The following is a 14797-nucleotide window of genomic DNA, read 5'->3' on the forward strand; positions in this document are numbered from 1 at the left end:
AGGAGATGAGAGAGGGTCAGTTGGAGGTGGGGGTCTTGGAACTGCAAGGGAGCGGAGTGTACACTGGCCAAAGATGGAAGGTGCTGACCAGTAACTGCTTGGAAGCAACCACCGTGTTTCAATAGGATCTCAGTTGCAATCCACTGCTTGTGTGAAGGAGGGCTGCTGATTCAGCAGCAAAAGGGTTGGAAATAAAATGGAAGAAATGAAAAGTAGAACATACGAGTGGTGGCAATGTTTATTTCAACAGGCAGAGGGCTGGGTGTCTCCATGCAGGAATCCATGACCCTCCCTGGGGGGCTGGCTTCCAGTAACATTACTTCCCACTTCCCGAGCGCTTACTGAGTGCTGGGCGCCTAGCCTTTGAATTCCCACGGTAACCCTATGGGAACTCTGCCATCTCCATTTTACAGATGAGAAAACTGAGCTCAGGGACATTAGGTGACTGCCCAAAGCCATACTGCTGGTGGGCCCCGGAGCCAAGGTTTCGACCCGAATCTCTTGAGGACAAGGTGCAGTTCCTTTGGCCCACACATTTACAACAGAGAAATTTCCATGGACATGAAACAGCCCAGAGATATTATTTCATACCCATTTAGATGAACAAAGTAAAATAAATGGAAAGAAAATCAGAAGTTTGAGGACACCAGTGCTGGCCAGGAAATAGAGAACCACAAACCCAGGCACACTGAAGGGTGAGAGGTCAATTGCTCCAGGTGTTTGGAAAGCAATTTGGCAGCTTCCAATAAAGTCCAAGACGTAGCTGGTCCAATGATGCCACCGCAGACATTTAGAGAACTTCTGTAGAGGGGCACAGGGAGACAGCGCTAGAAAGCTCAATGAATCACTGTAACTGCACAAAACAAAACAAAGCCGATCGCCCTAAATGTTCCTCATTGACAGTGGGTGTATGAGGAGGTGACTGTCCTCCTGGCTGCTGGTACTCTGGGAAGGGAGCTTTGGTGCCCAAGGCAAGAGACTGAGGTTGAACTCTGGGACTCCCAGGAGGGGCTGATTTTCCTGAGAGCCCCGTGAGCCAAGAGTGAGCCAAGAGTGGGGACCATCCTGATTCTCTCGGACAGGGGAAGATCTGAGCAGGGCTCCTGGCTGATTGGAGGGTCCGAATCGCACCTCTTCTCCTGTCCTAATCTCAGGCTCCAGGCCTGGCTTGCAGTTTCTGGCTCACCGCGCTGCGGTCACCGGCCTACACTCCCAGGAGTGAGGACCCTGGGCAGCCTCCACACCCCCATCAGCCCACTGCACCGGTCTGCTGCCATTTCCGGCATGCATTTCAGGAGGGTTGGGGACGCCGGCTACTGCCTGAGGATTTATGGTCCAGGAAATGCATTTTAAATGGATCCCAGGATGCTCGGATCCAAGAATCAGACACTCTCTTGTGCGTGGGAAGGGGGGCGGAGGGTGAGAGTATGTCTAGAGAGAGACCTAGAAACGCCCGAATGGCGGTCCCACTTTGCTCCCCAAAAGCGCGACCGTTCCCCGAGTGGGGGGGCGCTACCTGTTGGCCAGGGCGCAGGGCGCACGGAATTCGGGTGACTTTGCTCCAAGATACATGCGTGTGTCCCGACTCTCACTTAATTTATAGGGGAGAGGGACTCGCCAAATCCCTGTTTTCTGGGGTAACCCCCCTCCCCCCACTCTTGGACCCAAGCTGCCCGGAAGGAAGAAGGAAGCATTGTTTGTCACCGGAGAAAACCACCTGTGGTTTGCAAAGGGCCTCAGTCGAGTCAGGGGCAGGCGGGGCAGATCCGAGCCCGGCGGGAGGGGCGAGGCGCGGGGGCGGGCAGGGGCAGGGGTAGGGGCGCTCAGCTGGCAGGTCCTGCTCTGCAGGCCTCACCGCCCAGCTCCCGGGAGGGGGCCGAGGGCGCCCTGAGTGCTGCGCGCCTTCCCATGACGCAGTTCCTGTGCCTTTAAATCCCACTCCCGGAGGGGGCGGGGGCGCCCCGGCTGGACCCCGGTTTCCAGTCCGGCGGGGGCCCCGGGGAAGCCCAGGGCGGGGAGAGCGGGGCGGGGGGCGCGGAGGGCGGGGCGCCCGGGGTCCCCGCCCGCGCGCCGCGCCCTAGCCTGCCGGGCCGCGCCCCTCTTGGGACCGCCGCGCTCCGGGGGCGGGGGCGGGGGCGGGGGGCGGGGGGCGGGCGGGGGTGCGCGGGCGGGGACCGGGCGGGGGCGCGCGGGCGGGCGGGGTGCGGGCGCGCGCCGCGCGGCCCGAGCGCGCGAGCCGGGCCCGGAGCGCACGCCGCCGCCGCCACCGCCGCCGCCGCCGCCCGAGCCGCCGCATTGCTGCTGCTGCTGCTGCCGCCGCCGCCCCGCGCCCGGCCCGCGGCCCCCAATATGGTGCAGCCGCCAGCGCCGCCGCCCGTGCCGCCGCCGCCGCCCGCGGGCCCCGCCGCCGCCCTCGGGCGCCCGCAGCGCGGCAGCCGCAGGTGGGGGGCCGCGGCCCGGGCCTGAGCCGCCCCCCGCCCGGCCTCGGCGCGGCGCCCTCCCCGCGGGGCTGCCGGCGAGGGGCCCTCTCGCCGCTGAGGTGGAGCCGCGGGCCCCGCCGCCGCCGCTCCTGCCCCCTCCCTCCCTCCTCCCCTCCCCCTCCCCTCCGGTCCTGTCTCCAGCGGGAGCGCGAGACGCTGGTCAGGCTCCGCGGCGCAGCTCGAAAAGGAATAATCGCCCCCGATTGACTGAAATTCCTCCGGAGCCGGCGCCGCGGCCGCCCGCGCCCGAGACCGCGCTCCGGGGCCGCGTCCTCCTCTCCTCCGGAAAACGCTCGCGACCCAGGGCCGCCGGCGGCCGCGACTCTGCTGTGTCGATCGCCTGAGTCCGTTTTCACCGTTTGCGGGATCTGGAACCGAGTTACATGCATGTCCAGTGGGGGCAGGTTTAATTTTGACGACGGAGGGTCCTACTGTGGAGGCTGGGAGGACGGCAAGGCGCACGGCCATGGCGTCTGCACCGGCCCCAAGGGCCAAGGCGAATACACCGGCTCGTGGAGCCACGGCTTCGAGGTGCTGGGCGTCTACACCTGGCCCAGCGGCAACACGTACCAGGGCACCTGGGCGCAGGGCAAGCGCCACGGCATCGGCCTGGAGAGCAAGGGGAAGTGGGTGTACAAGGGCGAGTGGACGCACGGATTCAAGGGGCGCTACGGGGTGCGGGAGTGCGCGGGCAACGGGGCCAAATACGAAGGGACCTGGAGCAACGGGCTGCAGGACGGCTACGGGACCGAGACCTACTCGGACGGAGGTAGGTGCCGCGGGCCGGGCCGGGCCGGGGCGGGTGGGACGTGCTTCCGATCGCGCCCCTTCTGTGGATCTCTGGGGAAGTTGAGCTGCGTCCTCCGGTTGGGCCGTGGGCACCAGGGGCCTTTCCCGGGCTTCCCTGGAGGCCACGGCGGCTCCTGGCTACAGGTTGCCCCGCTGCCTGGTGGGGACAGTGCCCCTGTGCCAGCTGAAGGGTGTTGGGGGCTTTCCAGGGGCAGAGCCAGGCGGGGCCCAGCAGAGCCTCCGTGCGTCGGACACAGCAGGCCGGAGACCTGCGGGAAGGGCCAGGCTGGGCCCGCGGCCCTGGGGAACCCAGCAAGGGCAGAGGTGGCTGGGAGAAGGGCCCCTCCCCTTGTTGGCTTTGCCCCCCACCCTGGAGGCCGCCCTTCGATCAGGCCCCAGCTTCGCTTCTGGTGTTCCTGCAGCGCCCGAGGGCCTTCCTCAGCCCCGAATCTGCCCAAGCCGAGAGAAAGGGAGTGATGGGGAGCGCTAGGGGCGGGGGATGCCAACCCGAACCAAAACAGCCAGGCAGTACACTTCTAGGTGGTTGGACGCGGACTAGCGCTGTCGAAGCAGGCTGCTGGAGGGAGGAGGGAGGCCCATCTGCTCAGTGAGAGCCCAGGAATCTCGTCTTTCAGTGGCTGCATCGTTTTCACCATTAGTTGAGGGAATCGATCTGTGCCTTCATTCTAAGATGCCACCACATTCGGGGCAGAGCCGGGGCCGGAAGCCAGGGAGCTGCCTGCTGCTGCTGCTGCTGCTGCTGCTGCTGCTGTAAGATGGTTTCTGTGCAGGGAGCCTTGGCCGGCTCTGCAGCTGCCCGCCTGCCCGGACTCTCCGATATCCACTCCTCAGTGCACCTGACACGCACGGAGCCGGTCCTTTCCTGGAAGCCAGACCCCAAACAAACTGGCTTCCCCGACCAGTCCACTCCCATGTGGGAGCTCATCCTCAGAGGCACTGGGTCCTCTGCCTCCCTCGGGCGGCTCGCCTGTTTCAGGCATGGATGCCTGGGAAGGGAGTGAGACGCAGCAATGACTTGTGCTTCTGCCGGGAATAAAAATCCTGAGCGTACGTGTGCTCTAGTCCTCCCCGCCCGCTCGCTGCCTCCGAGTCTCATGAAGAAAGCTCGGAACACCTGCTCCACGGCCACATCCAGGAGTGGCAGGGGGCTGGAGAGTAATTATTATTTTGGCTTATGCAACTGAAAAGCAGGGCTCGTTATTACCCGAAGAGGAGGAGGAGTCTGGGGCAGTTAATTATATAATGCTCCTGCCTGTCAAAGCCGTGCCCAGCCCCGGTCTCAGGCGGCCTTTTCTGTGCCGTTGTTGTTTTCATGGAGCAGGTTGGAGAGCTTCCCTGACCCTGGGGCGCTAAGGGCCGGGCGGGAGCAGACGGTGCTCCCTTGGTTCCAGGCTGTGGGCCTGTGTGTGTGTGTATGTGTGTGTGTGTGCGCGCGCGTGCAGGCACAGGGAGGCCCGGGCAGCAGATGTGGGTGGCTGAGACAGGCAGGCAGCCTGGCGCTTCCAGCTGGGCTGTTTGGAGCCCAGGGGCTGCTATCACCCCCAGGCTCTGGCCAGGAGGCTCTGCAGACCTGTCCTCCAGAGGTGCTCCTGGCTGAGCCTGCTCCAGGAGGACTGTGCAGGCCGGGCTCACGCAGGGCATGGGGACGAGAGGAGCCAGGGCTTTCGTTGTCTCTGAAACTCCCGAGAATATCTGGGGGTGAGGCTGAGCACCCCACTCTGCCCACGCTCCTCAGACATCTCCAGAGTCCTGAGGAATCATTTCTTTCATTCAACAAATACTGATGGAATGTTTGCTATGAGCCAGGTGTGCCAGGCTCTGGGGAAACCACACTGAGCAAAGCAGACAGCCAGGTGTCCTAGGCTTTGGAAAAACCACACTGAGCAAAGCAGACACAGATCTTTGCCCTCACGGAGCTTACATTTGAGGGAGAAGGAGCGGCGATTATGTTGTGACTTTTTAGGGAAGAAAGGATCTGATTCTGTGGCTGGCCATGTAGTTTAGGATCTGACGGGTTAAGGGGAGAGATGTTTTTCTCTATAGGTCCACTTCCCTGGGCTCTCCACTCCAGCCAGACAGCTCCCTCAGCATCCTGCTCCTCTAAGCCCTTCCCCTCCTTGTGGTCCTGCCTGATCATGTCCATTCTACAGATGAGGCCAGTAAGGCCCGGGCTGTGTGATTCAGGAGTCCCAGCCTTTGGCTGCAGGGATCCCCGATCTGTCTGGGACCAAACCCCCCTCGTTCTCGCATCACATTGCCGGAAGAAGCCCAGATTGTCAACATCCTCTCAAGGGGTATGCGGTTCTTAGCTCTCCCATAAGCAAAGCCAGGCAGGGATGCAGATGGGGAGCTTCATGGCCGGCTCTCCCTTTTGGTTGGCAACATGGCATGACAGGAAATAGAATTGACCCTTCTGGTCTTGGGGACTCGGGCCTGGACATCTGGGCCACTTTTCTGGAGGGCTCCCAGCTTCCTGTTGGGAAGGGGGTGATTGTGGCACTGAGTGTCCCCAGGCAGCCCATGGAAGGAGCCTGCAGGGTGTGGGGATCGCCAGAATGGGGCAGAGACCTCCACGCCTCCTTCCCAGTCAACTGGTGGGTGGTGACAGCCATGTCGCAGTGAGGAAGGAGTTAATGGCCCCAGCTCCACTCTGACTTTTCCTTTGCACAGGAAGTGGGGGAATATTGGGCAGCCATCAGCAAAGCTCTGGAACCTCAGCCCAGCTCTGGGCGCTGACTTGGGGAAATGGCGATTTTCATGAATGATGCACCAGCGGCCAGCGTATTCCACATGTAGCTGGAATTGGTGTGGAATTTCAGCTGGGGACACCTGTGCCAACTCCTCCTCCTCCAGGTGTGTCCTCCCCTTAGGGTCCTCCCTGATTGAGCTGAGTAGCTTCTACCGTCTGCATGGTGAGGCCTGGGGGTGTGGGGTACAGGCACACCTGCTTCCAGTCACAACCCCAGCTTGCATCCTGGGCTTGAATCCCTGCCCTACATGCCCTGTTTTGTGACCTTGGTTGGGTTACTTAACCTCTCTGAGCTTGTTTCTTCATCTTTACAAAAGGTTGATAACAATACCTGTAAGGTGGGTGAGGATTAATTGAGAATGGTGTGCGTGGCTATGCCAGGAATATAGTAAGCATACATTATTATTTACCGTTAGTTTTTTCATTACAGTTTCCAGGCAATGCATGTCACTTACAATGATCATTATTAGAACCAACATCTGGACAGGAGACTGGTGATCATGTAAATGATGTTAAATAGCAACATTAGATACTTACTGTCTGCCAAGCATGTGGCAAGTGTTAAATGAATTACAGCCCTTAATTCTTACACCTCTAGAGGGTGATTTTCTTGTTGTTCTCATTTTCCACACTGGGAAGTGGAGGCTCCCAGTGGGCGTGGGTTGGGAGGAACCAGCAGGCATCACGCTCAGGACAGCCGTCCCAGAGCCTGGGCCTTTGCTAGGTACGTCGCTCTCTAAATGTCCCTGTGTAAAAACACCTCCTGTTCTTTCCTCTCGTTTATATCTCTCGTTCTCTTGTGCGTACAGTGGCCCAGAATTGCAGGTGAATGCCCATGCACAGACGGGCAAACCCATACCCTGCCCAGGACCCCTGGCCCCCTGAGGCCCACCATGCATGCCGGTGCTGCACCGCACAGGTATAGATCTTTCCTTCGGGTGCTGTGTACACAGAACCCCTCGAATCGAAAGTTACCCCCTCCAATAAGCCCTCCTACACCCTGAAAGATATGAGTCATCTCACGCCCAAGCCTCTCCCCCTCATACTCAGGTCCCGTTCACCGGCCCAGATTCCTCAACCCACACAAATCACACACACCCACAGTCAGAATTCAGATCCCCCCAGGCGCCTGCGCACACACACGCGCACAAAACACCTGCCACCCGGAGACATTTTCCACCCTGTCCCCCAGAACGCAGCCACTGCGCCCTTGCGGCCTTGCTTGCTCTCCACTGGCCAAGGACTCTGAATCTCCACCAGGCCTGTAAACGGGGAGCTCAGATGACAGAGGCAGTGGTGTGCTTTGTTTCCATTTTAAACACACGTTTATGCTGTTAGTGCCCTTTTAGGGAGAAAAATCCCTCATCTCAACAAAATAAACTACCATGGGGCATATGCTTTGTGCTTGGCTATGACTATGCAACAAGTAATTTCTTTTTAAAATGAGTGCCCAGGTTAGAAGGAATCAGGTTCATTGGTGCGGAGATTATGCCAACAGAAACTCATTTCAGAAACAAGAAGTAAGCCCTGAGCAGTTGGAGATGAAAGCGTTTTCTCCGAGATTCTCTTTCCGCTACTTCGGGGGGCGGGTGGTGAAAGGCTCCGTAAGGTGAAAAGAGAAAGGAAGAAGCAAACAGCTATTTTTTTGTTGCCAGTTATAGCTGAGAAACAAATGTGGCTGAAGGGCACCCCTACCCACGTCGGCCGTGAGGCCGTTTGACGGGCTTTGTGTGAGGAATGCTGAGATGAGCTGGCCGGGGAGTGAGGACCAGCACCCGCCTACAGCAGCGATCTGGAGTAGTGAGTGAGCAGCCCCAGCTGACACAGAGAAGGAGAGAGAGAACTCTGACCCCTTCTCTTCTGAGGACACCCAGCCGGAGAGAGCAAGAAGGGGTGGAGTGTGGGGGTGGGGGCAGGAGCCTCTGCTGTTCCTTTCCAAGACTTTTTCTTCCTGTTTTCCCCAAGCCTCCACAACTCTAAATATGACGAGCTCTCAACTGTGAGCTAATAATGTTGAATGTAACGCCCTTTGTGTCCTTAGATGACAAAAAGACTTGTGAGTACTAGAGGATAGGTGATGTTGGTGTGAATTTTCCACATTGGTCCGTGTCTCCGTGGACTGGCCGCTTCCCCCGCTGGTAGCTTCCTGGCTGTGAGAGGCCATGCGGTGGATGGAGCCACCGCTGCACTGGGGTCCTGGCTCGAACTTGAGTAAGGTGCTGTCTTCCAAGTCTGGAGAGGAGAGGAGAAGAGAAGAGAGGCAGTCCCTTCAGGACCTTGGAGAGCGCTCCCGGCTGCCTGCCTGGGTGGGGTGGACGGCTGGAGTCACTTTCGCTCTAGGCATCCTCTTCAAGCCAAACCATCTCTCCTTGCCAGTGACCGCCTGGTCCTGGACCCTCCGGCACACTCAACCACCAGAAGTGTGCCTACGCCTGTGCCAGATGTGGGCGCCACGCCTGCGATCCCAACACTTTGGGAGGCCGAGATGGGAGGTTCACTTGAGCCCAGGAGTTTGAGACCAGCCTGGGCAACATTGTGAGACCCCCGTCTCTACAAAAAATACAAAAATTAGCCAGGTGTGGTGATGCACGCCTGTGGTCCCACCACTCAGGAGGCTGAGGTGAGAGGATCGCTTGAGCCCCGGAGGTCAAGGCTGCAGTGAGCCAAGATGGTGCCACTGCACTCCAGCCTGCTGACAGAGCCAGACCCCATCTCAAAAGAAAAAGAAGAAGTGTGCCTGCTCCTACTCAGTCGGTGCATGGATTCCATGCTCCAGGAAGGGCTGCCACTTGGCATGCCTGCCTATTTTTTCACCCCTACCCTGTCAGTCCTTCCTGAAGAAGTGAGTGTCTTCTGAGGTAACATCCTCTGCTGGTCAACTGGGAGAGCAGCTCCCAGCTTGTGGAGGTGGGTTTGGGGGTGAGACTTTATTTTTTTGTTTTTATTTATTTATTTATCTATTTTGAGATGGAGTCTCACCCTGTAGCCCAAGCTGGAGTGCAGTGGAGTGATCTTGGCTCATTGCAACCTCTGCCTCCTGGGCTCAAGTCATTCTCATGCCTCAGCCTCCCGAGTAGCTGGGATTACAGGCATACGCCACCACACCTGCCTAATTTTTTGTGTTTTAGTAGAGACAGTGTTTTGCCATGTTGGCCAGGCTGGTCTTGAACTGAACTCAGGCGATCTGCCTGCCTCGGCCTCCCAAAGTGTTGGGTTTACAGGTGTGAGCCACTGTGCCCGGCCTAGGGTGAGACTTTAGTAAGATGTATAGAAGTTGCTCTGAAGTCTAAGGTGTATTCCTGCCATAGGATATGTGTGTTCACTTCTCTTGGAGCATAACAGGGGTCATAGGTGCACAGCCGAAGGCAGGCAAAGGAATGATTTGTCTGTACCAGTCAGTGAAACTGTTTCACCACCATTCTCTTTACATCTGCCTCAATGGGTGAGTCCTCTAGAGCAATGGTCCCCAACCTTTTTGGCACCAGGGACCTGTTTCATGGAAGACAATTTTTCTACCGCCCAGGGTTGAGGGATGGTTTTGGGATGATTCAGGCGCATTCTATTTATTGTGTGCTTTATTTCTATTATTATTACATTGTAATATATAGTGAAGTAATAATACAACTCACCATCATGTAGAATCAGTGGGAGCCCTGAGTTTGTTTTCCTACAACTAGACGGTCTCATCTGGGGGTGATGGGAGATAGTGACAGATCATCGGACATTAGATTATCATAAGGAGTGTGCAAACTAAGTCCCTGGCATGAGCAGTTTACAGTAGGCTCTGCATTCCTATGAGAATCTAATGCTGCTGCTGATCTCACAGGAGGCAGAGCTCAGGCAGTAATGCAAGCGTTGGAGAGCGGCTGTAAATACAGACGAAGCTTCACTTGCTTGCTTACTCACTCGCCACTCACCTCCTGCTGTGTGGCTGGGTTCCTAACAGGCCACGAACCAGTACCAGCCACATTTCACGGGCTCAACAGCCACATGGGACTAGTGGCCACCATATTGGACAATGTAAATCCAGAACATTCCATCAGTGCAGAAAGCTTTATTGGGCAGCACTGGTCTGGAGTGTAAGTTCCATATGGGAAGGGGTTTGTGTCCATGCTGGTCACTGCCATGTGCCCAGTGACTAAAATGGTGCTGGCACGTGGTGGTCAATAAATATTTGTGGAATGAATGACTTGTGCAAGTAAATGCGGTGGTATTTGGTAATTTTGTTTACCATCATTATTTCGTATGCCTGTTTCATTGCAAGACCTTAGAATTGGACGTAGTTAAAGGAAAGTTTTTCTCTCAGACCCTCATGTCCACAGTTCAGTCTCACTTTACAATTAGCATTAAAACATGCCTGTTCTAATTCCTTGATCAGTTTTGTTTCGTGGTTGGCTTTGTCATTGCTCCTTAAGAGACTGCCAGTGTTTCATATGAGAAAGATGATGGTGTTGAATGCAGTGAATAATGGAGCGATACCAGCAGTCATGACGGGGAGGCATTTCTGGACCACGATTTAATGAGTAGCATTCATTGCAAAGTGCAAAGAAAGACCCATGGAAAGATGAGTACCCTCCAGTCTGCTTAATTCCTCACTATCTTTTTACTGCTCCCTTTTCCTTGGCTTGATTCATTCAGTCATTGGAGAAGCATTTGCCAAGTTCAGACCGTGTTCAAGGCACAAAGACAGAAAAGCTCAGGTCCAACCTCAGTGAATCAGCCTTAAGTATTTGCTGAGTATTGACTATGTACGCAGTACAGAGTTTGTGGTAACGTGGAAGATTGGAAAAAAAGAAACAAACACATAAAAATGAAAATGCAAGAAATAGGATGTCCTATGTTCTACCAGGAAGAATAAGGAGTCTGAACAGGGATGCAAAACCGAGATATATGGAATAATTCAGGGTTTCTTATGCCACAGTGGGGGTCCTGAATGGGAGCACCACAGGGCAGGGACCTGAGGAGGGGCAGGGCAGGTGTGTGTGTCCCTGAAGGAGCGGCAGAGGCTTCTGGGGGTAGGCAGTGCCTGAGTTGAGTCTGGAAGGGCAGTAGGGTAAGAGTTGTTATCCCAAGCCTGAGGCTGCAGATTTGTTCGAGGCCACGTCTCCCTCAGCCTCAGCTTCCCCATCTCTATGATTTAGTCATGACATTTTTTTCCTTCTCAACATGTGCCATCTCCCTCCTACCTATGAATGTCATGGGTATTGTTCTGGACCCAGGGAAGGCTCGCTGGTGCAAATGCTTTCCAAAAACACCGAGAGTCGCTCTCTCTGCTGCTGGTGGAGTCTGAGTTGGGCAGGACATGGGCCCGCCTCTGTCTGCTGCTCTATGCCAGTGCTTCCCAAGCCTGAGTGTTAAAAGAACCACCTGGAAGGTGTGTCAAGACACAGATTTACAGCCCCACCCCTGAGTCTCTGGGCCTGGGATGCCACCCAAGAATTTATATTTCTTACAAATTTCAGGCGATGCTGAGGCTGCTGATCTGGGGACCTCACATTAAGAACCACAGTCCTGGGCTTGTGCCTCCTAAGCCTGGCTACACATTCGAGTCACTAAGAATGTCCCTGGGAGACGGTTAGAAATGCAGGGTGTCAGGCCTGCCACCGACCTCCAGGGTCAGGATGTGTGTTTGGAGATGCTCAGGTGGCTCCAGTGCAGGAGATGCTGCCTTGGTGCACTCACTTTAACCCTAGCTGTGCATGAGCTTCATCTAGGTTGCTTTAGAAAATGCAGATGCCCGGGCCCCACCCACAGGTGCTGATTGAGGTCCTCTGGGTACAGCCTGGGCATTGGGATTCTTTTTATTTTAATTTTTTTGAGACGGGGGCTGGCTCCGTCTGTCATCCTGGAGTGCAATAGTGTGTGATCGTGGCTCACTGCAACCTCTGCCTCCTGGGCTCAAGCCATCCTCCCACCTCAGCCTCCTGAGTAGCTGGGACTGCAGGCATGCACCCCCATGCCCAGCTAATTTTTGTATTTGTTGTAGAGATGAGGTTTTGTCGTGTTTCCCAGACTGGTCTCAAACTCCTGAGCTCAAGCGATCCACCCACCTTGGCCTCCTGAAGTGCTTTTACAGGTGTGAACAACTTTTTTACAGGATTACAGGTGTGAGCAACTGCACCTGGCCTGGGATTATTTTTTAAACATTCCAGGTGATTCTAACGTTCAGCGCAGGTTGAGGACCACTCATCTGGAGCGTCTGTAGCTGGACATCACTTGGGAGCTTTGATGACTGACCCATGCCGGGGTCCATCCAAGACCACTGACACTGGAAACTTTAAGGCGGGGGTCTCAGCCTGAGTATTTGGTCACAGCAAGCAGGGCCTAGAGTTGCAGCTGTAGGTAAGAGTTTTTCAAACTCTGGGTCAAGTGGTTCATGAAATTAATATAGTACATTAAAATAGACTAGAGGCCGGGCGCGGTGGCTCATGCCTGTAATCCCAGCACTTTGGGAGGCCGAGGCGGGCGGAGGCCAAGGAGGTCAGGAGATTGAGACCATCCTGGCTAACACAGTGAAACCCCGTCTCTACTAAAAATACAAAAAAATATTAGCCGGGCTTGGTGGCGGGCACCTGTAGTCCCAGCTACTCTGGAGGCTGAGGCAGGAGAATGGCGTGAACCTGGGAGGCGGAGCTTGCAGTGAGCCAAGATAGCGCCACTGCAGTCCATCCTGGGTGAAAGAGTGAGACTCTGTCTCAAAAAAAATAAAGGAAAATAAAGTAGACTAGAAATTTTTCAAGCACAATACCTACGTTTCTTTCTTTCTTTTTTTTTTTTTTTGAGACAGAGTCTCACTCTGTCGCCTAGACTGGAGTGCAGTGGCGCGATCTCGGCTCACTGCAAGCTCCGCCTGCTGGATTCACGCCATTCTCCTGCCTCAGCCTCCCGAGTAGCTGGGACTACAGGCACCCACCACCATGTCCAGCTAATTTTTTGTACTTTGTTTAGTAGAGACGGGGTTTCACTGTGTTAGCCAGGATGGTCTTGATCTCCTGACCTCGTGAACCGCCCGCCTTGGCCTCCCAAAGTGCTGGAATTACAGGTAGCGTGAACTCAGCTCACTGCAGTTTCTGCTTCCCGAGTTCAAGCCATTCTCCTGCCTCTGCCTCCCGAGTAGCTGGGATTACAGGTGCCCACCACCATGGCTGGCTAATTTTTGTATTTTTGGTAGAGACGGGGTTTCACCATGTTGGCCAGACTGGTCTTGAACTCTTGACCTCAAGTGATCCGCCCACCTCAGCCTCTCAAAAGTGCTGGGATTACAGGTGTGAGCCACCTAGCCCAGCCTATTGTGTTGTTTTTAAATATATTTTTGATCTGCAGTTGGTTGAATTTGTGGACTTGGAACCTGAAGCTATAGAGGGCTGACTGTGTATGATAACCTAGAACTGCAAAGCCAGGGAATTCCTTTGAAAGAAAAACACTTTTTCTTTCTAAAACATCTATTTTGTTCCAAGTATTGTGCTGGGCATTTTATCATAGACGTTATATCTTACATTCCTTAAGATAATGCCTTGAGATAAGGCATTCCGCTCCCATTTAAAAGACAGGAAAGGTGAGGCTCACGGGGTCACACTCGCTGAGATCACAGCGCTGCAAACTTGTTTCTGGCTGCAGAATTGTTTCCGGCGCTCCGAGGTGCCTTTCTTGATGGAGCCAGCATTCCAGGGGCCCCCTTGCTTTACAGATGAGGAAACTGAGGCCCACCAAGGGAGGGGCCCTGCCCCAGGTCTCACAGTGAAGCAGGGGCAGAGAGGTTTCACTCCCAGCAATTTGTAAGCTTGGGGGACTGCCAGCGTGGTGTGGACACAGAGCTGCGTGACCCCTCCCAGGATAAAAGCAGGTCCCTGCAGACAGGAGGAGCCGAGTGTCCCCTCCCAGGATAAACGCTGGTCCCTGCACACGTGAGGAGCCGCGTGTCCCCTCCCAGGATAAAGGCAGGTCCCTGCACACAGGAGCTACACGTCCCCTCCCGGGATAAACGCTGGTCCCTGCACACACGAGGAGCCGCGTGTCCCCTCCCAGGATAAAGGCAGGTCCCTGCACACAGGAGCTACACGTCCCCTCCCAGGATAAACGCAGGCCCCTGTATACAGGAGGAGCTGTGCGTCCCCTCCAAGGATAAAGGCAGGTCCCTGTACACAGGAGGAGCTGTGCGTCCCCTCCCAGGATAAGTGCTGGTCCCTGCACACACAAGGGTCCGCACGTCCCCCGCAGGATAAACACATGTCCATGCACACAGGAGCTGCATGTCCTTTCCCAGGATAAAGGCAGGTCCCTGTACACGTGGGGAGCTGTCTGTTCTCTCCCAGGATAAACGCTGGTCCCTGCACACAAGGGGGTCTGCGCGTCCCCTCCCGGGATAAACGCTGGTCCCTGCACACGTGAGGAGCCGCGCGTCCCCTCCCGGGATAAACGCTGGTCCCTGCACACACGAGGAGCCGCGCGTCCCCTCCCGGGATAAACGCTGGTCCCTGCACACACGAGGAGCCGCGCGTCCCCTCCCGGGATAAACGCTGGTCCCTGCACACGTGAGGAGCCGCGCGTCCCCTCCCGGGATAAACGCTGGTCCCTGCACACAGGAGGAGCCGCGCGTCCCCTCCCGGGATAAACGCTGGTCCCTGCACACACGAGGAGCCGCGCGTCCCCTCCCGGGATAAACGCTGGTCCCTGCACACACGAGGAGCCGCGCGTCCCCTCCCGGGATAAACGCTGGTCCCTGCACACACGAGGAGCCGCGTGTCCCCTCCCGGGATAA

At 56.2% G+C, this 14797-nt stretch overlaps 1 protein-coding gene across 5 annotated transcripts in view; it reads left to right on the plus strand.

Annotated features, from left to right (window-relative positions):
- Nucleotides 1–2225: 2225 nt before the first annotated feature.
- JPH3 (junctophilin 3) overlaps nt 2226–14797 on the plus strand; it is a 102735-nt gene continuing 90163 nt past the window's right edge. Inside the window, exons 1-2 of one of the 5 annotated variants that reach the window (XM_063797928.1) lie at nt 2773–3249; nt 5961–6133. In XM_063797928.1, coding sequence (XP_063653998.1) covers nt 2868–3249; nt 5961–6055 — 477 coding nt within the window. In that variant the 5' untranslated portion in view covers nt 2773–2867 and the 3' untranslated portion in view covers nt 6056–6133. Of the gene's footprint in view, nt 3250–3809; nt 4341–5960; nt 6134–14797 lie in introns of those variants that run through there. The other 4 variants (XM_016930339.4, XM_016930338.4, XM_009431397.4 and 1 more) reach the window with 4 other exon arrangements.

Source organism: Pan troglodytes, chromosome 18, assembly GCF_028858775.2.
Source record: "Pan troglodytes isolate AG18354 chromosome 18, NHGRI_mPanTro3-v2.0_pri, whole genome shotgun sequence".
Taxonomy (NCBI): Eukaryota; Metazoa; Chordata; class Mammalia; order Primates; family Hominidae; genus Pan; species Pan troglodytes.